The sequence below is a fragment of the Montipora foliosa genome, chromosome 14 (genome assembly GCF_036669935.1).
Source record: "Montipora foliosa isolate CH-2021 chromosome 14, ASM3666993v2, whole genome shotgun sequence".
NCBI lineage: Eukaryota > Metazoa > Cnidaria > Anthozoa > Scleractinia > Acroporidae > Montipora > Montipora foliosa.
The window spans coordinates 24,244,158-24,266,217 of NC_090882.1; the positions used below are offsets into that span (position 1 = coordinate 24,244,158).

The 22,060-nt window shown below is 38.4% G+C and overlaps 1 protein-coding gene and 1 long non-coding RNA gene across 5 annotated transcripts in view; one reads left to right on the forward strand and one right to left on the reverse strand.

Moving 5' to 3' along the window:
- Window positions 1-15,038, forward strand: part of LOC137984281 (uncharacterized) — a 37,667-nt gene extending 22,629 nt beyond the window's left edge. For 2 of the 3 annotated variants that reach the window (XR_011119099.1, XR_011119097.1), the window contains 7 exons: window positions 2,557-2,760; window positions 3,112-3,195; window positions 3,477-3,566; window positions 3,676-3,766; window positions 5,221-5,287; window positions 6,496-6,565; window positions 10,765-11,809. This is a non-coding gene — a long non-coding RNA (uncharacterized lncRNA). The other variant, XR_011119098.1, reaches the window with a different exon arrangement.
- The window catches only part of LOC137984277 (ankyrin-2-like), a 34,185-nt gene extending 14,139 nt beyond the window's left edge, over window positions 1-20,046 (reverse strand). Inside the window, exons 1-10 of one of the 2 annotated variants that reach the window (XM_068831396.1) lie at window positions 19,746-20,046; window positions 19,139-19,219; window positions 16,522-17,783; window positions 15,047-15,235; window positions 10,910-10,990; window positions 6,384-6,794; window positions 5,853-5,947; window positions 3,653-3,700; window positions 2,957-3,055; window positions 2,484-2,582 (exon numbers count right to left, since the gene is read on the reverse strand). In XM_068831396.1, the coding sequence (XP_068687497.1) occupies window positions 2,484-2,582; window positions 2,957-3,055; window positions 3,653-3,700; window positions 5,853-5,947; window positions 6,384-6,794; window positions 10,910-10,990; window positions 15,047-15,235; window positions 16,522-17,758 (2,259 nt within the window). In that variant the 5' untranslated portion in view covers window positions 17,759-17,783; window positions 19,139-19,219; window positions 19,746-20,046. Of the gene's footprint in view, window positions 1-2,483; window positions 2,583-2,956; window positions 3,056-3,652; window positions 3,701-5,852; window positions 5,948-6,383; window positions 6,795-10,909; window positions 10,991-15,046; window positions 15,236-16,521; window positions 17,784-19,138; window positions 19,291-19,745 lie in introns of both variants that reach the window. The other variant, XM_068831395.1, reaches the window with a different exon arrangement.
- Window positions 20,047-22,060: the final 2,014 nt, after the last annotated feature.

Consider the following 22,060-nt stretch of genomic DNA (forward strand, 5'->3'; position numbering starts at 1 on the left):
GTGCCACTGTGATAACGTTCCTTACTGAATGGGCACTGCGGTAACAAGGCTAAGATGACTTAGCATCTGTATCCCAAGAGCCAGGTGTCTTCTGTGGCGACTTAAATGAAGACAGTTGCTTCCCAGTTTTGTGGGTATTGAGCGTATGGACTGGGGTACCTAGCCTCTGTTCTCCATGAATCATTTGAACACCTTTATTAGCTTTTTCTAAAGCCAAAACACTTTTGTAGCACAAGATCAAAAGAAACATCAACAAGGTTCACTTGAAGCAACATCGTAATCATCTTTAAGTCATGTATACCCGAAACTAATTGATCACAAAGGTGCTCAGTTCGCATTGCCTGCCCAAACTTGCATTTGGTGGCCATGTGCTTGAATGTTGCTATAATTGTAATCATCAAATGACTAACCAGAATTCCTGGCTTGGTCGCTGAACTCGTACCTGGCGACTAGAGCTGATCTTCTGGGCTTCAGTTGTTTACAGAGTTGCTCCACGATCACATCATAAGTGAGTGGATCAGTGCAGTGCGACAGCCACCGAATCCTTTACTATTTGATAAGTCTCCACCGAGAGATTTGTCAAGAGAATTTTTTTCGTCTTGGCCTCGCCTACTCCGTTTGCAAAGCAGTAAAAGTCCAGCTGTTCGGTGTAGGACTCCCATCAGTTCCCACAACATACTTTTTCACTGTACCGATGGCTTGACTTGTGCTCAGTGCTGCATTTGTCACTTTTCCTTAGCCAAATTCTGACCTACTCTGCACGGTCCACTTCGTTTTCTGCTGGCGCTTAATCGAAGCAATTCATCCTCCTTATGAGTTGTTGTGCATTCACGACTAAACTGTGAACAACTTGATTAAGATGGCAAAATTTATTTATGCACAACTCAAGCAGAAGCCCGTGTACAATACCATATATGGCATAGGCCATAAATGCACAAGAGACCCAAAGAGAATCCAACAAACAAGAAGATCACTTCACCATACCTGTGAACTGTTGAAATAGCTAAGAATGCAATAAAGCACAACTTTTTTAGTTTAGCAACAAAACAATTATTTTATTGTGTATTTGTATCATGTCTCAAAAGTAATGGATTTCATCTAGCCAACAGACCTATCAGGTAAGACCAAAGTTAATGAAAATTGCCCAAGGGCACACTTAGGATAAACTGAAGACTCACTTAGGGCGTGTTCGATTGACCCTATTCCGGAATAAGAATACGTATAGTGATGATTAAAACGGTATGTTTGGCGCGTTTCAAAGCAGCAAGGATAATAAAAATATGTTTAAAATAGCATTTTAGCAGATGTTTCACAATTTTAATGTGAATCTCCGTAAAAACGAAGGATTTCTAACTTCTATTCCATGTATTCCTATTCCGGAATACGGTCAATCGAACGCACCCTAAATATGCTCATGTCTGGATAATTTTGAAGAAGAGCTCCCGTAACCGACTGTTGGCCAACTATCAGTAAACTGTCAGGCAACAGTTCACTGACAAGTAACGGACAGCCTACCGACACAGTAATTTGACTTTACAATTCGCTAATAAGATAACAAAATCCAAAGAGCAAGTAAGCTTATCATTCTGGTTGAACGTGCCAGGAAGTTTACTTCACTTCAGCGGATTTGAAAGCGTTTTTGAATATTGGGAAAGTGGTCACCTGCATAAACTTTCCACCAGTTGAACTCATCAAGATATCCAGGCATTTTTTCACTGTGGGTCCCGTTCATCGCTTTGAGCTTTTGTTTAACAAGACCCCAGACTCCTTCTATCGTGTTTGTGTGGGCACCTGAGTACGGATCCACAAAGTTCTCCAAAATGTTCACCACGAAATGAGTATAACCGCAGTTTTTCAGGTTGAAGTAAGGTGTAAACGTGTCAACAAACCCATGAAAAAACACTCCCAATACCTTGACACAAGAATTGAGGGGGACTGAGCTTAAAATAAAGTGGTACGTAAAATTACAATGTGGCAGCCAGTAAACCCCGGGGCCGGTAATTCGATCGCAAAAGCTAGAAAAGTAAGACAGTCGTGTTAAATGACTTAGTTTTTCTCTTGTTCAGTTATTGAGGGTGATAGATCAGTAAACAGTTATGCCATTTTCAGCCAACAACCTACCGACAGGTTACCGCCAACTCACTGACAATAGCCCTTTTTCAATATATTAAAATTCAGCTTGAAAGACAAAGTCAAAGGAAAGTGGATGACATGTCAATATTTTTTACATTCATTCCAAAGTGTTTCTATTATTTTTGTCCACACCGCCTCACTACGAAGTTGAATATTTGAAATTTCGAAAATGGCCTATTAACCAACTGTCGGTTGACTGTTGGCTGACACTTTTACCAAACACAATTTTTATACTTCAAATTCTGATTAAGACGACGTTCTTATGTGTCATTGTGGCACTTAGTGAACGGTAGTTAGCAGTACGCTAAGAGGAACTACAACTTGGAGGGATCTCTTCTCTTCCTGCTTACCCTGTCTACAGCATTGACATCTGCATTGTGATCTAGCAAGAGCTTTACAACAAATTTATGTCCATACCAACAGGCAAGGTGCAGCGGTGTTAAAAAAAACTGGGGAAAGAAAAAAATATATAAAACCAGGATATAAATTCTGGTGTCCAGTAATGGCTGAAAGAGATGTTAAGCGATGATGCTAAGTGAAAGCAATTTGGGCTTCACGTTTGCTACCACAAGATTCACATATGTCAGGATCTCACTGGCACACAGCAGGTGTGAAAATTACAGGAAGGTCAGTGCCAAGGATTGTCAGTTATAGAACTGCCAAGTGTTACCCTTTCTGACTGTCATTTAATGTATAAATGTACATATTTTATTTTTTCCACGCACAATTGCCTAAGCAAACTTTGGCAAGATAGTATATTAATTTATTGAATGGTTATATACTTATTAGAAAATAAGATACTAATACAAATCTCTTGAAGAACCTGATCTCTTTCATCAACATTTGCACCATTCTTCAGGTGCCTCTTGACCTCCTCATATTGTCCATTGATTGACGCCCTATGAAGAGCACTTCGAGATACCTAGTGAATTAAAATCTCAAACTTAACATATAGTTATTTCTCCTGTCTCCACATAGTGGACGCCTGTGGAACCTTCATTTGGAGCCTGTTAGGAGAGCCCACAAATGGGGGGAACAAAAAACAACTGAAGCAAAAAAAAGGTTAAGTATTAGTTATTGTTTTGCCTTGTATTCTTGCAATAATGACTATGTGATAAAAGTCGACTTGTACCAGAGTAAAGAATTTCAAACCCTCAGCAGTGCAGAATATTTCATGAAATATAAGAAGCACTTCATAAAGAACAGAAGAAACAGCTTGGAATACTTTACAAACAACAGAGTTGAGAAAAGGAGAATATAAAGAATATAAAGGACATGTGATCATTCAATCTGTCCAGTCTTCCTCGTAACAGGACTAAAACAATAATAATGTTACTTTTAAGGTGTTGTGAAAGTCTGCAGTTGAAGGGACTGAATCCCACACAATAATCTCTTAAGTTTCAATTTGGATGAGGATTGGACCCCTGCCAAAGGTGAGATGATTATATTCCTGGTAAAAATTCACTTTGATCACAGACCAATGTTGCTAAAAACAGTATTTTTTTCATTGTAAACTTACTTTGGCCTTTTCCATTCTCATAGTCCAGCTTGTGTCCTGTTCCTTGACCTGATGACAAATGAAAATATAAATATCCTGACACAAGGAATGCCATGCATCCATGACTTCAAACAGGTATGAAATGCTTTTCTGTGATCTTGTCAAGGTTAAATGTAACTTTACAGAAGTAAGGGAGACAACATCAACTTGATCTCCTGGCTGATCAAACTTCTGAGTTATGCATTCTAAATCTTATTATTTTGATTATTCTCATCCACCAAAATCCATTGCCCTAATTAGAAGTGAAGGTGCGCTTTGGAACAAAGACACCCCCACATTAAAAAAAATATTGCAGCACAGGCTTTTGACAAATCGTTTAGTAAGGATTGTGGAGCAAAATAGTATGTTTGGGACTTTTTAACAGTTCAAGCTTATATGTTCGAGAAGCAAATCATGTACTCAGTTTTTTCCTTAAATTATACAGAAATTGTTTGCCATTGACACAATCATATGTCTCAAAAGTGGGCATGGTCTTTTTCTTTGTGGAACCCCAATTGAATTTTCAGACTTTTCAGGAAAATTAAAAAAGAATTAAAGTACAGGAGAATGTGAATTAGCTTACTGGGACGTTTTGGCAAAATAACATGAAAATGAATTCACAATAATAATATTCTTGACATTCTGAAAAATTTAAGGGTGTGTAGCCCCAACCGTAATAATAATGTAGTGATTTACTTGCAGTCGCGATCTCTATAAGAATTTCCATTTTCTCTCGGATACAAAAAAGAAAGCTTTGAAAATTCAGTTCGTCCCCACGGAGGCAATGTGGAGAAAATGAAATGTTTGGCGCTTAGTTTAGTACTCGCCAATGCTTTGTATGTGGCTTGTGGATAAATTTATGTTTTCGCTTGTTTTGTTGTGCCACCAATTTTGGAATAAAGACCAAAAACCAACTGTAATAATGTAACTTGTTAACATGTGGTGTAGCGTTTGTTCCTCACTGTTGCATAAGTTACATGTAGTGTAACGTTTTCTACGAAACCATTGCAATGAAGGGTAGCCTGGGTGGGCAATATATTATGGAACACTTTGTACAGAAACATTATTGCTTTCACTTCCTTTGTTACTAAAAAAAAGGCATGAGATAAACGTTTTGAATGGCATTTGCTGTAAATCCTTGGCGGATTATCTTGGTTACAGCGATAGGAGGAACTAATGCACTCTTTAAAAGAGAGGAGTAAAATGCATGCATCTGGCCCAAATTAGTGTTAGTAGGTTCTTGAACAACTCAGGCCAGATGTAATGGCAAAAAAAAAAAATTAGATGACTTATTATCCTCCCCAGCCCCATGTCTTCCGCTATATAAATAAGATGTGAACAAAGCTAACAAGGAACCTTCAATATCAAGGACTTCGAGATGGATATAATTTTTCATCAAGATCTAAGACAATCTAAGACATTGGATGATTCAAGAATATCTCTAACAAATCTGAAGAGACTTAATTACCGTAAATGATTTGGGCATGCATGGAAAATTTCCAGTGTTCCAAACTGGAGTTGAACCTTTAAATTTTGCTTGCGTTCACTAGTTCAAATGCTCCAATACGTAATGATGAGCCACAGTACAGGAGACTTGAATATGGGAACTTACACCAGGTACAGTATCTTGAGAGCTTTAGTGAACTGATGAGATACTTGGGACAACTGAAATGTAGTTGATCTAATCCGCAAAAATCATGTGGATACAAATTTTTTAAAAAATCGATTAAAGGGGGGAAACTCATAAATCAGAATTGATTTCATATTCATTGACATGTACGTAATAGAATAACAAGACCCTTGGAACATAAATGAATGCCAATGAAGAGCTGTTCCAACATATTGTCCTTTCGGAACTTATAGAAATGTGTCTTTATGAAGGATACATTTTCATGGCGGTCAATGCATAAAAAGGCAACCTCCAAATGCAAACTGCAAGACTGAGGCTGTCATTTTGTTACGCCACTTATACAACTATGATATATTACACAGTAATAAACCAGGTTATGCAGATACCTTCATGCATGCCAGGATAAAAACGAGCATTCGTTTTTTCCGTTTTGTTTGTTTGCTTGGGTTCTTTGTTTGCGTTCTACAGATTTAACCTTTTGTATTTTTAACATTATGTATATGTTTTGTTTGCACACACAATGCTTTTTTAGAAATCCATTTAGAAACTTACAGCCATGTGATCTGCAGATGTGTTCATTTCACTTGAGCCGGACCCCTGATTAAGTAAACCTTGTTGGAAGGATAACAAATCAATGTCTGCTTCTCCTGAAAACGAAGACATATCACCACTTGGATTAGAGAGAGTTGTTGGTTAACGTTTCACTGTTAAATTTCTTCTGTCGTGAATGATTCCCTTTGTTGTTGGTGCAACTGTTCTATAAGGCCCTCACTGCCTCATGAAAGGGACAGAAACAAACAATGTATTGGGCGAACTAGTCTGATAAGAAAATTAAAACAGTAAGGATAATAAAAACGTTAGTTCAGGTACTCTTTCTCTTGACCAGCCTTACTTTGCCACTGCAATATCTACTAATTTAAAAGTAAATATTAAACAAAAAGTCTGCATGTACATTGCAGATTCTTACACTGAAAGGCTAAGGTCCAGCTGTTACTTGTACAGAGTACAGTACTTCCCAAGCATAACTAAAAAAATATTTTGTTGTTTGTTTTGTCATGATCAAGTATTTACATGAACAAGCACCTGACATTTCGGTAAAAAAATTCCTGCAGGCCAAGTAGTTTTCCTCGTCTATGGCTGTTTTCAGATTTATTGTCTCCAGTCCAACTTTCTTCTTCATTTCATCTGTCACAAGGTATCGTTCTGCCACTTTATTGAGGTGACCAGAAAGATGATCATTCCACATATGCTCAAGACTTCTTAAGGTGAGGCAATGCAAGATGATTTCGAGGGAGCCCATGTTGACAGCTTTTAAGGATACCTTGTAGGCTTGTGTGATAAATTTAGTCAAGGCTCTCACTCCTTTCTGTTTATTTGAGGAATAGTCACGGGATTTCACAAAACTTTTGACTTGGGTTTCTAGAAGGTTATAGACTTCTTTCTCTTGTTCTTCGTTTAGGTCTGATACACTGATTAGGAGCTTGATAAAGGTGTCTGAAAATGAGATTAGACCTTGTAAATTCATGGTGATCAAATTACATGTTGTAATGACATTCTCGGTACGACAAAATTAATTACTCTATACATTGTAGTAGGCCACATGTCCTTTAAAACTCTGTTTAATCACACACTAAAAGGGAAAGTAAATTTAAACGACTGAGCTCAAAAGTCCTTTAATGTACATGTTTATCTGTAGTTTTCTGTACATTGACCATCAACAGATGCAACCCCTCACTCAGTCCATCGGGAATGATGCAAAACGAAAAGGCGTGCAAAAATGTACTCCTCACTTCTTTTACTCATACTTTCCCTCCTACTTGTACTGGAAATTATGCGTACTAGAAGGCATCTTCCAACGCAATCGGTTACAGCCTCTTTGCGACGCGAAGTCGTTTCACCAACGGCAACAGACCACCCAGCTGCCTTCGGCACTCCTACTTGATCCTTTTCACTGCCGAAAGTTTCGTGTCTCCCAGCCTCTCCAGGGTGCTTTGGTATGTCACTACGTTGACAATTCTCAGCTCTGCTATGCCGAGGAAGTCTCTAACCGTGCTGCGTGCTGTGCCTGCGAGTCTGTAAGCGTTGTTCAGGATACACTCGGGCTACATTCAGGGAAGAGAGCACCGCCGCGAATCGTCGATAGATCTCGGTAAGGTCATTGCGGTCGACCTTTGTAGCAGCTTCATGGTTTGTTGCAGCTGATGGTTCTAGAGGGTTCTGCAAGGTTCATAGCTGCTGCTCCAGGGTCTCAATGCGGTCATCTTTTGATTTCAACTGCTCCTTGTAGGTGGCGATGTGCTGTTCACTTTGCCGGACCAAGTCTGCCACCTCGTCGGCGTCCTGTTGAGCCTGAGCTACAGCCTCGGTCACAAATGTTGTAACACAGACGGCAATTTGCCCCCTCTCCCCGTTCAATGTTGATGTTTATGGGTTGGAGTGCAAAAACCAACCAGTAAATGCAACACTGATTGGAGGGAGGAGGAGGGGTACGTTATTAACAGCTTTGATGCGCTTCACTTGCTGTTCAAGCGAAGTGTTACAGCTATTTATGACCGAGATTGTCTGGGTGTTGAATGACGCAATTCAGATAACAAAAAGCGCCATTACTGTATAATGTATTCGGTAACAGTTGTTTTCATGGGACTTTCGCAATTAAAATACGTGGAAGCATGTTTAGTTAGTTTTAAAATTGATAGAAAGAGTTGACTTGCTGCTAAAAAGGAAAGATATCTTGCAGATTTACAAGCGATCGAAAAGCTGCACAAGCGTAATGGCTTTTAATATAACACTGTTTCGATATTGAACGTCGCACGGCCAAGAGCTTTTTACTGAAGCCACGTTAAATTGAAGGACTTTCCGATCGTGAAGTTGCAGATTTTTGTGATATTTCAACAGCAACGGTTGAAAGGATTTCCAAAGGAAATAGGAACACTCCCTAGTGTTTAAAAAGTTCCTCAACTGAAGAGGGCATAAGTTCAAGCTAAGTAACACACTGAGAGGGCACCTCATGCGCTGTGCCAGGGTCCCCGCGAAAAAGAGACGGGAATTTTTACCTGTAAAAGAATAGACACTGTGACACAATCATCCGAAAGAGGGGTGGTGGTATCAAGTATTAGTTATTACCTTAACTCGTCTTCAGCTCTATAGCGTACAACAGTAAATGTTCTCCTTTTGGTGTGTAAGTACACTCTTACACCGGTGGAGTATGTAGAAAAAAGGTTGTTTGGTTTCATCATAATAAGGTTGCAACTACTATTTTAAACGATTTGCCGTTGTACTTTTTTTACTTAACAGTCAATTGTCTTGTTGATTTCTATTTCAATATGTATTGAAATTATAGCTCTGCAAAGAGAAAGTCAGGGTTAGGGTTAGAGAATTTACTAGTACATTCCCTTAAATGAAGGACTCCACCCATTGACTTGTAGAAAATTGCTTGTGAAAACAACGAACATCACCATTGTGATCACGGTACACCGTCACCGTTTCTTGCAAAAGTATTCACGGTCCCTTTAAATCGGTTTCTTTGCCCAATTGTTTACTAGAAAACAAGCACTAGAACACAACTTAACAACAGCGATATTTTCAAGCCATTGGCTTTTTTTCTCCTTCAAAATCTCAACGGTACACCATGGTGATCCGTTGCCAATAAATTTGTTACAATCTACTGAAATTATTTAGCAATGAACGGATCACCAAGGTGTACCGTTGCAAATAAGCCTAAGAAAGGTTCTGTTGTGATTTCTGCTAATTGTGCTTAAACATAGTAATTATACTACTAGTTTAGAACGATTAAACTTCCTAGATTTTTCAAAACACAACGACAAAATTAAGATGAAAAGGATGGTGATCCGTCAACGGTAGACTGCACAGCCCTTTCGCCTATCACACCAAGTGCGCCGACTACCGAAGTCTTCCTCTATTATTTTAAATGGTAGCCTTATTTATCAGTAGTTATCAGGATGTACAACTTGACTTTGGAACCTTTTCAAACCTTCCTTTACAGCTGATGGCCTACTTTCACTTTGCGCTAATAAACAAACACATCAGCCTCTGAATTGCTTGTGCAAACACAAACACAAAAACAAAGCAAAAACACGGAAAAATCTGTATTTCACCAAATGAGTCTACATACTTTATAGTTTACTCCAAAATCGTGAATACTATCCGCAAAATTCTATTTTGCGACAACTAACATTGCTCACAACCCTACCACGATAACTTCACCAATCGTCAAATCACTTATGACGCTTACAACAATTATTCCTGATAAATACAGTCGTTGTAGCTGTTCTTCCCTCTCTTGGCAATGATCTTCGAGCTCATCAAAAGTATTTCGACCAACGCGTCTGTAGTGTGTCGGCCGACGCGTCGGTAGTGTGTTGGTGGTGAGTCAACCTACGCGTTGGCCGACGTGATGGCCCACGCGGAGTCTTTACTTTAACCCTAAAATGAATGTTTGCAACTCTTCGAAACGCCTTGCTGCCATTGACGTCACAATCTACTTTGCATGCACGTTTACAAAGAGTTAATGCAATGTAAATCAGTTTGTGACGTCAAATCAGGAATAGACCCACTCCCCTTCTGACTCCGTCGTGAACTAAAGAGACCTGGTTTTTGAAGCCTATAAAATGGTAGGATTTGTTAGAAAAAGGAAAAAAATGACCGCAATGCATTTCGAACAGGTGCAAAGATTAATTTTAGCGGAAAAAAATATTTTGGGGTTAGGGGCACTTTAATAGAATCCTATTTATTCAACCTAAGTTGCTCTATACAAAGATATAATCCAGTCTTCATTTTCCCACCCATCATCACTGTTTTAATCAAGGATTCTCAATTTTCTTAGTACTTTTAAGTACTAAGAAAGCAATTTTAGGCAATTTCAGCACTGATCGAATGGTCATAGAATTAACTAACATATCAAAATAACTGTTCAAAACTATACAAGAACTCTAACAAAACACAGGGAAGCCAAGAAGGGACATGGATGGACAAAACTGGAGAGGACTGAAATGGACAGAATTTGGATAAATTTGAAAAACGTCGGCCCACCTTTTTTCAAATTTATATCAGTCTATATCAAAATGTCATTTACACTGCTGGAAAATCATTCTCAGTTGTTATGTGGCCGTGATTTTGCAAACGAAAGACTATTGCCCTGCCAATTTGACGTTTAGAGCTCATAATTAACAAAATTAAACAAAATTACCTAAAATAGCGTGACCTAGCCCCTTTAAACAAAATTATCTACTCATAAAGAAATGGCAAATTAAACTAACCTAATTTCATGTCTACTGTCGCACTGCCCATTACTCTAGTTGCTCAAAATATGATTGTTATAGCTGGCAAGAACTACATGTACGGGCGTTTCAAGCATTGCTAACTCAAAACTCTCAGTAAAACTTAACATAACTGCAAATTGTTGCTCCTTCCGCCCATCACTAAAATGCTTGTATGTGTATTGCAGGGGGCTTAGATTGCAGATGGCAAACTTTGTGGGGAATGACTGACCCATATATCGGTACATGTGCGTTGGCAGAGAGGAAATTGGCAAAGGGAGAGCTCCTCTGAAACAGCTAGCTCACACTGGCACTGTAAAATACTTCTCCTACCTCCAAATGCACGCAAGGAACGTTCCTTTCTAGATGTCACTGCAGGCTTTGATCTTTGTCTTATCTTATTTGCATCCATTCCTGTAAAGACCAAATACGTTTATAAAGTTCCAGTTGTGGAAACAATAATCCTTTCTGCTGATTTAAAAGTCATAACAAACAGGCATTTCCTTTTTAGAAATGCCAGTCACCATTTTGCTGCAAGGTCTATCACTTTCAGACAAAACTGATGTCCACTTTTAGCGAGGTTCTGCCACATTCTTTTGCATATGATAATCAATTCATGTTGAGCATGTACGTTAGAGAGGTCCACTGCTTTAATCCATGCATCATCTTTTCTGTTTTGTTAAAATCCTAAATGATTATTATTAAAAGTACTTTTATCTCTTTATGGTAGCATTCACTGTTAATGAATGTGGTCAGTTTCCTGTTACCCTCTTAGGAAATTTTTAAAGATATTCAACTTTTCATGAACATCGGGTGAAAATACATGTGAGGAAAGCCACAGTTTCCATTGCCTTGTGCAAAGTACCGTATTTGTATCAGACAACAAGTGGTAATTAATTTAGCATTAATAAATTTGCAGCCAAGATTAGTTTAGAGCTACAAACAGGAGTAAACTAGCGGAAGCAAGGAAAGGTTATTTTTCCTTCCATACAGTTACATTCAGTTAAGGTAATACCTGGTAGTTGTATAAACAAATCCTAATATGCTGATCAGTCTTGTCACTTACAGGATATATAATTCTTCCACTAATTAAGAATAGTAAATTTACTTCAAGCAGTATCCCATTGAAGGCTTTCGTGCTCTTTTCCAAAGTCTACTATTTTTTGTGACGATTTAACGTACTGTACCACAAAAAATCAGTTCAAATGACAAACTCTTTTGATACTTGTCTCAACATTAGGGTGTGGAATCAGTTAGGGACAGTGATCAGTCAAGTTGTGATCTCTTCACACTGAATTTGATACTCCAAGTGTAGACTGCTACTGTCCATTCAAAGGTAATAAAAAAAATATTATTGACCTGCCTTCGCTTCATTTGGGAAAAGGTACAATGAGGCAATTTCAAACTGCCCCAAATAGGACACGGTGGCTACCTGAAGAACTGAGTCACAATCAGTTTGTGAAGCTTCAAAGCTTTTAATTAGTGGAGTGAAAGACATACATGTAATTCAACATTTCCACCACAAACCCTAATGGAAGTGGGCAGGCCTTTGAATAGAAGCCGGCTACCGTCAGAGCTCCAGTAACTGTGGGTCATCAAGTCACCGGGCTACTTGGTCTACAAATTCTTCAAAAACAAACCTCTTTAAAAAATACAATTTCTAAATCCATTTAATTTGTTTTTGTGAGGATGCCAATAATGTATCAATTTCTCCACTGTATTTTTCTTATAAATAGGTTTAAATTAAAATTGTGCAACTCAAAGCTCTTAAAATGTTTACACCCTAACCACTCAATAGTGCAAAAAATGTTCAAAATTTGCCTACACTTGTCTTGAGAATTTGTGTACAAAGCGTATGTTCCTTTGCCTCGCGTGTGTTCACGATCAATCGCGACCAAAACGCTTTCCACCACTGTTAGCAGTATCATAATCCTAAAAGTTAGCCTCGCTTTCACGTCGGCTGTTTATTAAAGATGGCGGCGGCCAAGCGTGGCCGATGAAATGCATATCTTTAGCTTGTAAGTTTTGTTTTCCCATATGAGACCATGTGATGTTCCTCAAGGGAACAGTTTCTTTCAAATGTCATCTTATGCATGTGCATACATGTATGTAAGCATAACTTATAAAAAACAAAAGGAAAAATTCCCTCATGTGGCCTGAAATGGAAAAACAAACGTACAATCCAAAGAGGTCCATTGTTTGCATTCTTTCCAAAGAAAAGGTTACATTTTGAATAAATTTTACTTTCTATATTCTTTTCTCATAAATACTGTAGTATTTTCACTTTCTCAAGAATACTTTACTAACTCTTTCATTGCCTCTGAATTAAGAAAGTCTTGAAAAATTAAAAATACTGCTCCTTTTGTTCATAAAATATTTTGTCATTACAATACCTTAGCTAATAATAACTTTGATCCCCAGAAAGCAAGAAATCGAATTTCCAAGCTTTTAGATTTCAAACTTTTGGGGGGAGCATGCCCCCAGACCCCCCTAGGAGAGGCAGCCTTACAACCGCCTTATTGTCATAGCTACCTACTATCACATGGCCATGGATAGACACTTACTGAAAGTGGGCCCAAACAAGGGCAATGAAAACTCTGGCCAAAGGGGTGGGAATTGAACCCACCACCTCCAGACCGGTTCAATTCTCATCTTGGTCAGAGTTTTTCTTTGGCCCTGTTTGGGTCCACTTCCATAACTTGGGCAGCTCAGATGGTTTACATGGAAATAGAGATAGCACTTAAGGTCTCGGTATAAAGTAAATGTTTTGTTTTTGGAAACCTTCAATCGGTGGGCTGTGAAGTATCCTTTCCCGAAAAAAAAAATTGAAAAATTCATTTTAAAACCCCTAAAATCATTGTTATTAGTTTCCATGATCTGCGCGTTAAAAATGATTGATGTATCATGTCAATCACACTTAAAAGGATTGGGTATCAATTGACAGGCTTCACACATGATCTGCTACCTTAGCACGTACCCAAACACTGATTGGCTCCGCATAATTGGCTTTCAAGTAGGGAGCGGAGTTTTTCAGCAGACCGTGAACTGCACGCGAAACTGCAAACTTGATTTTCTAGGGGTTTATTGTGACGCCAAAATTACAACTTGTTGAACCTCCTGTCGCGACAGGCTTTAAGATGGCGCTTCCAAATTTTCAGTTCTAATAATAATAATAATAATAATACTTTATTTATATAGCGCTGATTACATTACAATGTCCAAGAGCGCTTTAAAAGTTCCAAAAATAATAATAATAATAATAATGTCCAATTTATACTTATATACGTCAAATAAAAGAGTAAGATAATACAAAATATAAAATAATAAAAATCAATAATTAGTAATATTTAAATATGTACTCATAGCTAACAAAAATATGAGCTCTTAAAAAGATGTCTTAAGTTTCTTCTTAAAAGTGCCAATAGAGTCACACCTCCTATTATTTCTATAGGAAGACTATTCCATAATCGAGGTGCACAAACAGAGAAGGCACCTGAGCCATACGTCTTGAGATTAAATTTGGGCTCATGGAGGAGCAATTGCGTAGACAATCTTAACATACGCCTTGGAACATAGGTTTCTAATAATTCACTTAAATAACTAATAGACGATTGTACGTTCTACCCCAAATACTGCAAGAGGAATTTTTCATTTGTCTTCCGACGCTGATTTTATGACACTTTTTCAAACCAAATTAAGTATGAGATGAGAGTTTCAACCTTCAATTCTTAACATACCAAAAACTCCTCACAAGGTATTGGAGTCCATTTATCTGTGACGCAACAAAATGCAGTTATTTTCACAATAAAGTGAAGGGGCAGGAGCTTCTGGAGCAGACTTGGTCGCTCTGAGTTTGAGGCCTCAAAACTAAGAGGCAGTTATATTAAATACCAAAAAACTAAAACTTTATTCAAATAATTCAATCTATTAGCTTTCATATGGTATAGTTTAACCCTATACCGTACAAAAAGGCAGTGCGACAATTTCATTTTTTCACGCACACCTCATTTTTCTTTACCGAGACCTTAAAACTACTCTAATAAATAGCACCTTAATTTATAATTATGTAATGACAAAAGTATACAATTCTCAGAAAAGGGCAATGTATTAACCTCTAAAGCTTTAGATTTTATTGTCCAATTATAATACTTGGATGTATGTACAGACACACACACAAATGTTTATATTAATTTCTTTAATCTTGTACCGATATAGAAGTCTGCGTTTCTAGCATTCTAACTCAAACACAACCACAAATAACCTTAATTTGCAGTACATTCAAATATATACTTTTCAAGTATGATTTATATAAGTTCTTTTTAAAAATACTTATATGGGAGCATTGCTTTGTTGTGTTAACACAGGCTTGGCTGCTTTTTTTGGTGAAAGTGAGTGAACCTAAGGTACATGTGCAGGGAATCTTGTGTGTTCAATGTACCTGTGAGATGCAAAACAGAAAAACTACTGTACCTTTCTTTTCACTGGAAGTTTTTCTTTGGCCTGATGTCCTTGCATTTTCCCTGTATGAAATCACTGCACCTTCCTGAATAACATGCTGCTGCATTGTTGTTGGGGCAGCCTGAACAAATGCTCCTGGGATTGCACAAGGCTGTTCTTCAACCAAGTTAGCTGCAGCAGATGCTTCAGAAGTAGAGCTCTCTGATAAAGAGACCAAATTGCACCGTCATTGGATGATTCTCCTGATATGAACTTTTACCACTGATACTTTTTTAAAAAACAGCAACTACAGAAATTTAGGTCGGAGCCATTCAGAAAAATTAATGATTTTAGATCATGCAATGAACTCTTTTTTTTATAGTATTAAGTACTCAAAATATTCTCATTTTTCCTTATTGACTTTATTTACAGTCTTACTATTAGTTTTACCTTTATTAGTGGTTGATAAGATGTTTATTCTAATTTTTTTTGCATAACATTATAACATATCATTTTATACAGCTGGTGTATTACTGTGATTTTCATAATTCTGTGGAATATCATCTTCAAGCACCAATGGCCAAAGTGAGTTTTGGATTCCATCAATCAAACAAAATCAATTGATGCATAACATAACCTACCAATCAGCATCATTGGTTCCCATGGTACATTCGTAAATTTGAACTTGATGCTGATGGAAAGCGATGGAATATGTAGGAATCCTTTCACTGAAGACACTCTAAAAAGCATATCAAAATGGTAATCAAGCTGCGAACTAAACAAAAACTCCAATTCACTTTCTGGAGGTGGAGTCGATCTTACCAGCTAATTGTTTGGAAATTTGATTGATGGAAGCCAAAACGTGGTTTGGCACTTAGCGCTTCAAGGTGAGATTCCACAAAATGATGAAAGTCACAGTAATATGATAATATTTAGCTTGTGTATTGTAATTCCAGTATTATACTGTTCAACATGTATGTGCCTCTCTTTCATTGTCTTAGCAGGCCTTCATGGACAACTATTTTGTAGTCATGTTTCACCACTAAGTGACTGATCCCTGTCATGATCCAATACTATAATGGCCTCAGGAGTGGGCAATGAATGTTAAAAAAATTTCAGGAATTGAAGGGAACTTTGCTTCTACTGTTTAAAGACCATGAACAATACACTTTTAATCTCCAAGGGAACCCACAAAATTAATTAGATGTACACTTATCCTAAGGGCAAGGGCTTATTAGGGAGGACAGCCCCAGTACAGTGTAATATTATATCACTGGAACAAAGATCTCAACCTTTGGACAACATGCCAGTCATTACGTTGGGCAACCCCACCGACATGACAGGACAGAATTCAAGCGGTTTTCTAAATCAGGATTGATACATGTACTATCTAAAAGTGAATCTGCCCAGGGCTAACTTCCAGCTCACAGGACTGGAAAAAAGGCATAAGGTCCTCTTGAAACAAAAATTCAGATCACGAAAATGGATATTAATAATTATTAGCGTACCATGAACCATACTCCGTAACTTGTCAACAAGTGCTTCACATTGTTTTTTCCAACAGTACTCCTGGCCATAAGCTTCTCTCAGTAATTTGCTTTCTTGAAGGCACACGCTGTGTCTAACACCAACACCCTCAATTGCTTCAGCCCATTTACCTGGATCTTCTGAATCAACTATGCTGTATGCTCCCAAGGGAATGTTTTGTACTGTTCTTGCAAATCCTGAATTACTCCCTACAAGAACTGGTAAACCAGCTGATAATGCTTCAAGAGCAACAAGACCAAATCCCTCTGATTTTGAGGGCATGATGACAAGGTCAACTTCACAAAAGAGATCCTTCATTTTTGCCCGGTTCTGTACAAATTTTCGCACTGTCAGCTGCTCATCAGTAATTCCACAGTTGAGAAGTCTTCTCCTGACCTCATCCTGCTTCCCATCAGGGGCACCCACAAACAGAAGATAATAACGTTTTCCTTTCAGGCGTTGATCGGCAAATGCCTTAACAGCTATGTCATATCCCTTCAGTTCAAAGTCCTCCTCATCTCCACGCCCACACAACAACACCTTGAAATCATCATCACTCTCAATTTTGGCCTGTTGCACTAAATCCCCAAATTCCCTATGAAATAGACCCGGAACTATTTCAAAAATATCCTCAACCTTCTTACACCCCTGCAAATAGGAAGAATAAGCCTTTTTAAGTCTTGGTCCCACTGGAACAACAAGGTCAGCATATTTGCAAAGATCAACCTCATCCCAGTGCTTCTGTTCTCCTCTTGAAGAAGGATTATCATAACCCTTATATTTGCTGAGGTCTTCTGGAGCAGTATGCACTATGTGCACCCATTTACAATTTTGGAATTGTGGAGAACGTTTTATCACGTTAACTTGCCGTCCAAGTTTCACACCATGGCCAACAACAATATCTATTGTGTGATCTTGTGGTGGGAAGCCCAACCAGTCAAGAGGTTCACTGAAGCCAGGTTGTTGTCCTGCATCAAGAACATTGATCCCAAAATTTTGGGCTGCCTTTTTGTCGTCATCTTTGCAAGAACCCTCTGGGACCAACACAGAAACTCTGACATTTGGCTGTTGTGACAGATGAATTGCAAGCTCTCTGTTTAATGTTGACAACCCCCCAGCCGATGAATTCCATTCACTCCCTAAAAGAGTAATGTCCAGTGCTTCCTTGCTTTGAGCAGAAATCTCCTGTGCTTCTACAGATACTCCTCCTTGTGCCATGATTTCAATTCCAATTGACAGACAACTGAAATGGTTTACAATATAAACACTGACTATTAACAGCAATTACCATATTTTACTGCCAAATGCTCATCCCAGTATAAATTATGGTGATTATGGCAAAGTTTGGGAGGTCGGTGCTTAGTGGTGCATGGGCATTGGACAAGTCATGTTTGCACAAATTTGCGCAATATTTACTTTCTAGACTGCACAAGCAAAGAATGGAACAAAACTAATTGCATCACAACTCTTTGTCATTATCCAAACGTGGAGGTTTAAGTAGGAAAACAAAACACTGACGGACAGTTTGATATCAATGAGCACAAAAAGTCCAACTAACAATAACACATAAAAATGTATATGTAGTTATCTCTTACCAAACCAGTAAGTGCCACTACAGTAAAAACCTTTCTTTTTATTTCAAAATGTGCTTATCGAAAACCCTGACCTATAGCGCACAGGTGCAAGGACTCTTAACTGCAGTGCCCTGGACCATAATAACAGCTACCAGTAGCTTTAAAATGGTAAACACATGCGACTAATTGTCTATGTTCTCCATGCGGAGCGTGTGAAAGTGGCCAAGTGGTTGTCGCAAGGGGGAGGCTGTATGATGAGTTGTATGTTGGCTGTCTCCAGCCACACTCTAACCACTGGCTGATATAGTTTTGGGTTGTCCCTGTTCAGTTTTGCAGTTGCCCTTGTAAAATAGCCAACTGGTCTGTCTCCTACCAGTTGGGATTCTAAAACAAGTGTTGTAATATTATTGTTCATTATTTCATTGACCCTGAAAAGACCCTAAGCAGAGTAGACAGTTATGTGCAGGCACTTAGATTCTCCGACTTGTTTGTTTGTGCCAAACTAAAGAGATCAATCAAAGATGCACCAGAAATTAAAGTCTATGCTAAGCTTAAATGGCCTCCAACCCACTGAGTGATCATGCTGCACAAGGAATGTACTTTTTGTTGTTTGTGTGCATGCTCACTGGAAGACCTGCACTCATACTTGAACTTTATTGCAACTTTAGGTCCCAGTTACATGACAGCTGTCCCAGGATAAATTTAAAGGAATCTCATGACTTATCATAATTAAATAACATAAAATGTAAAATTAGGGCCATCTAACCCTTAGGGTGATGTAGCAGCTCTCGTAACATAATGCGATTGGCTTGCTACCCTAGCCAAAAACAAAAGACTAAAGAATTGAAACAATGACTAAGACTTAAAAACAATAGAAGCTGCTCACAATACAAAACAATAGCAGGTTACGAGAGTTGCTGCACTGCTGAACACTTGGAACACACCCCAAGTACATGTAAAAATAAGGGCCATAATTAGGTCTCGATAATGTATTAAGAAATCAGAAATATACATTAGCGTGTACCTTTGTAGTTGCTTCGCTTCGTCTGTGATGTTCAACTTCTTCTCATACCATGTAAATGAAACTTCTCACAGTCTCACAAATCTGAATGAAGCATAGTGAGAGAAACTATGATCATGAGCTCTCGCTTGATCTTTCTCTGAGAGACTTTATCACTATAAAATAGATCGGTAGAGGAACATTTTAGCAGGTGGAAATGCCAAGTAAGTTTTAAATAAGTTTACATAATTGCCACTGCTCAAGAAGCAAACAAGTTCTTATGTACATCCGCCTGCCTGAAAATGCTCGTACCCGAAGGAAAAATGCAAGAAAAATAGGTTGGTAAACAGCTCTTGATTTTCAAATTATCACAAGCAATACATTTGACAACGGAAGGATGAGGTATCCATCGCTTTTCTTGGTAAAATGACAACTCCTTTCCAAATCGTCCCTGGGTCTATCGCGTCTCAAGAGAAATCATCATATGATGATGATGAACTTTATTTTAAATGTGTCGAGGAATCTCCAGCGCAGAGCACTAATATTGGTGACACAAACAACCGGAAGAAACTTGAGGGACACCATTTCCAAAAACCATTGCCAAAATGAAAATCTAAGCAGCTAAATATACCTTCTAGGGTAGCCGTAACAAACCCTGCTAGGTTTTCATCAGCGTTTCCAAGGGATAAGGACACTTCTAGTTGCAGTAGTGGAAAGGTGCCTCCAGAACCAATGAGCCGTACAATGGAGCTGAGGGCGATTTTGCATCTGAAGATCGCATTAATTAGAATAATCCTGCAGAATTATGACAACCCTCAAATTTCAAAATGCGCTCTTTTTTTCGTTCCCTTTTGTTCCTGTTCCAATCTGCTGTAAATTTGCCGGTTTTACACCAGCTACACGAACTTCTGAGCTTCTCGTTTGACTTCTGACTTGAATAATGACTTGAATACTTGACTGATGTTGGCGGCTGGGCTCTGGGAACGAGAAGTACTTTATTCTCATCCCCAGAGCCGCCCGGCCCACCAAGCCCATCAGGATCACCTTGGTGCCAATTAAGCCAATTACAGCAATTTTCAATTTTAAATGAAATTCAATTTTATTTCAATGAGCCCCTTAGACCTTTAATTGTCTGTATTTTATACAAAGTGCGCGGTCCGTAGTCCATAGCCCATATTCCACACACCATATTTTCTGCTCACCGATTATTGAATTTCATTGAATTGAATTTGAAACTCAGTATTAAATAATGCTACAATAGCCCACTTTCGATATATTAAAATTCAGTCCTAAACAGAAACATCATCTCGAGGCTCTGGGGGGTAACTCTGCGATGGACTGGCATCCCATCAAAGGGGAGTAGGAATACTCCTAGTCGCTTCATGCCATGGAAACTGGGATAAGCTCCGGCCTGATGGCCTTCTGGCTCGTGTGCAGAGACTTTCGGAATGATGTCTTTTGTTTAGAGCTGATTAACAAATAGATTCCATGTTGCCGTGCGTCTGTTCAGTAATAGATCACAGATGACGTCAAAATGTGTTAAGAACAAAAAAGTAGCACACGAGGCGATAGCCGAGTGTGTCACTGATGTTCTTACCACATTTTGACGTCTTCTGTGATCTATTACTGAACAGACCCACGGCAACATGGAATCTATTTGTTTTATATAATAAAGAATTAAACTTTACTCGCATAAAAGCTGATGGTGGCGTCAATCGTGCGTCTATCCTCTAATAGATCATAGGCAAGAACCAATCAAAATCCGTGAATAACTTGGGTTATTATATAAATTTTAATAGATGGAAAGTGGCCTATTGCCTTGCCATATTTGTGCCTCAGTCTTGTTTCCTTTTTATTAGTTGCATGCTGAGCGACAAAGGAAACCCAGATATGTTTTCTAAACTACAATAGCTTGAGAAAATACATGCGTGATGTGTTGGCCGCACATCGGGTTGCTGTTATGGTGTGTCAGCTTACTTTTTTTTGTTTGATTGTTTGACCGATCAATCAGCCATTATCATTTTAATTTTTCATAGCTTGGGCTGCCTGTGGTATCTAAAGGAACGAAGTGGCAAGTTCCTTGGAAATGACGGCCCTCTGGTGTAAAAGTGCAAAGATATACGAAAAGCTTCTTGTTGTGTGGCGGGAAAATCGGCAGCAACCTTTGGATGGTTTCGTGGTCTGCTTTGGCAGCGTTTTGCTCTGGGTCCACCAATGCGGGCTAAGCTCCGCCATCTCCTTAACGTCATTTCGATAAACTCGTCATTATTTTACAATTTTTTTCCAAATTTCGTATCGTAAGAGCACAGGCTTGCCAGGCAGGGAAACATTTCCAAATTTATCTTCAAACTCTACATTAGCCTACGTAGCCTCGCAAGCATTTGTCAGCCATTTTCTTCACTTTTGCTTCCCCAGGCCGGGTCATTTGCTAAGAGTGCGTTCCATTGCCTTATTCTGGAATACGAACGGGAAAGTTTACTTGTACAAATTACCTATTGGAGAATTTTAATATTTTGGAATACAAAAGAGACTTTTCATCTCAACAGCTTTTTCTGAAAAATCTTTGAGATATCTATCTAAATTTACGAAAAATCTAGAGGGTTACTTTGTTTCATAGTATTCCAGAATGTCAAACGAAAGTGCCATAAAATAGGTCAACCTTGGGGTGGAGCATTGTCAAAAAAAACAACGAGAAAAAAACCCGCTTTCTTTCGAATTTCAAATGCAATAGATGCTTTTTTCGTTATCCTTGTTTTTAAAAAAAGGTTTGAATTTTCTGATTGTTTTTTTTTTTGGTTATTACCCTGTTATCAGTTAGAATATTAGCCATATTTCATCTTCAACATGAGATAATAACCAGGAGCCTTCAACTCCGATACTTGGTCTACTGATGGAAAGGCATTTTTCACAGATGAAGTTATTTTTAGATGTGTTCTTAAAGGGGAC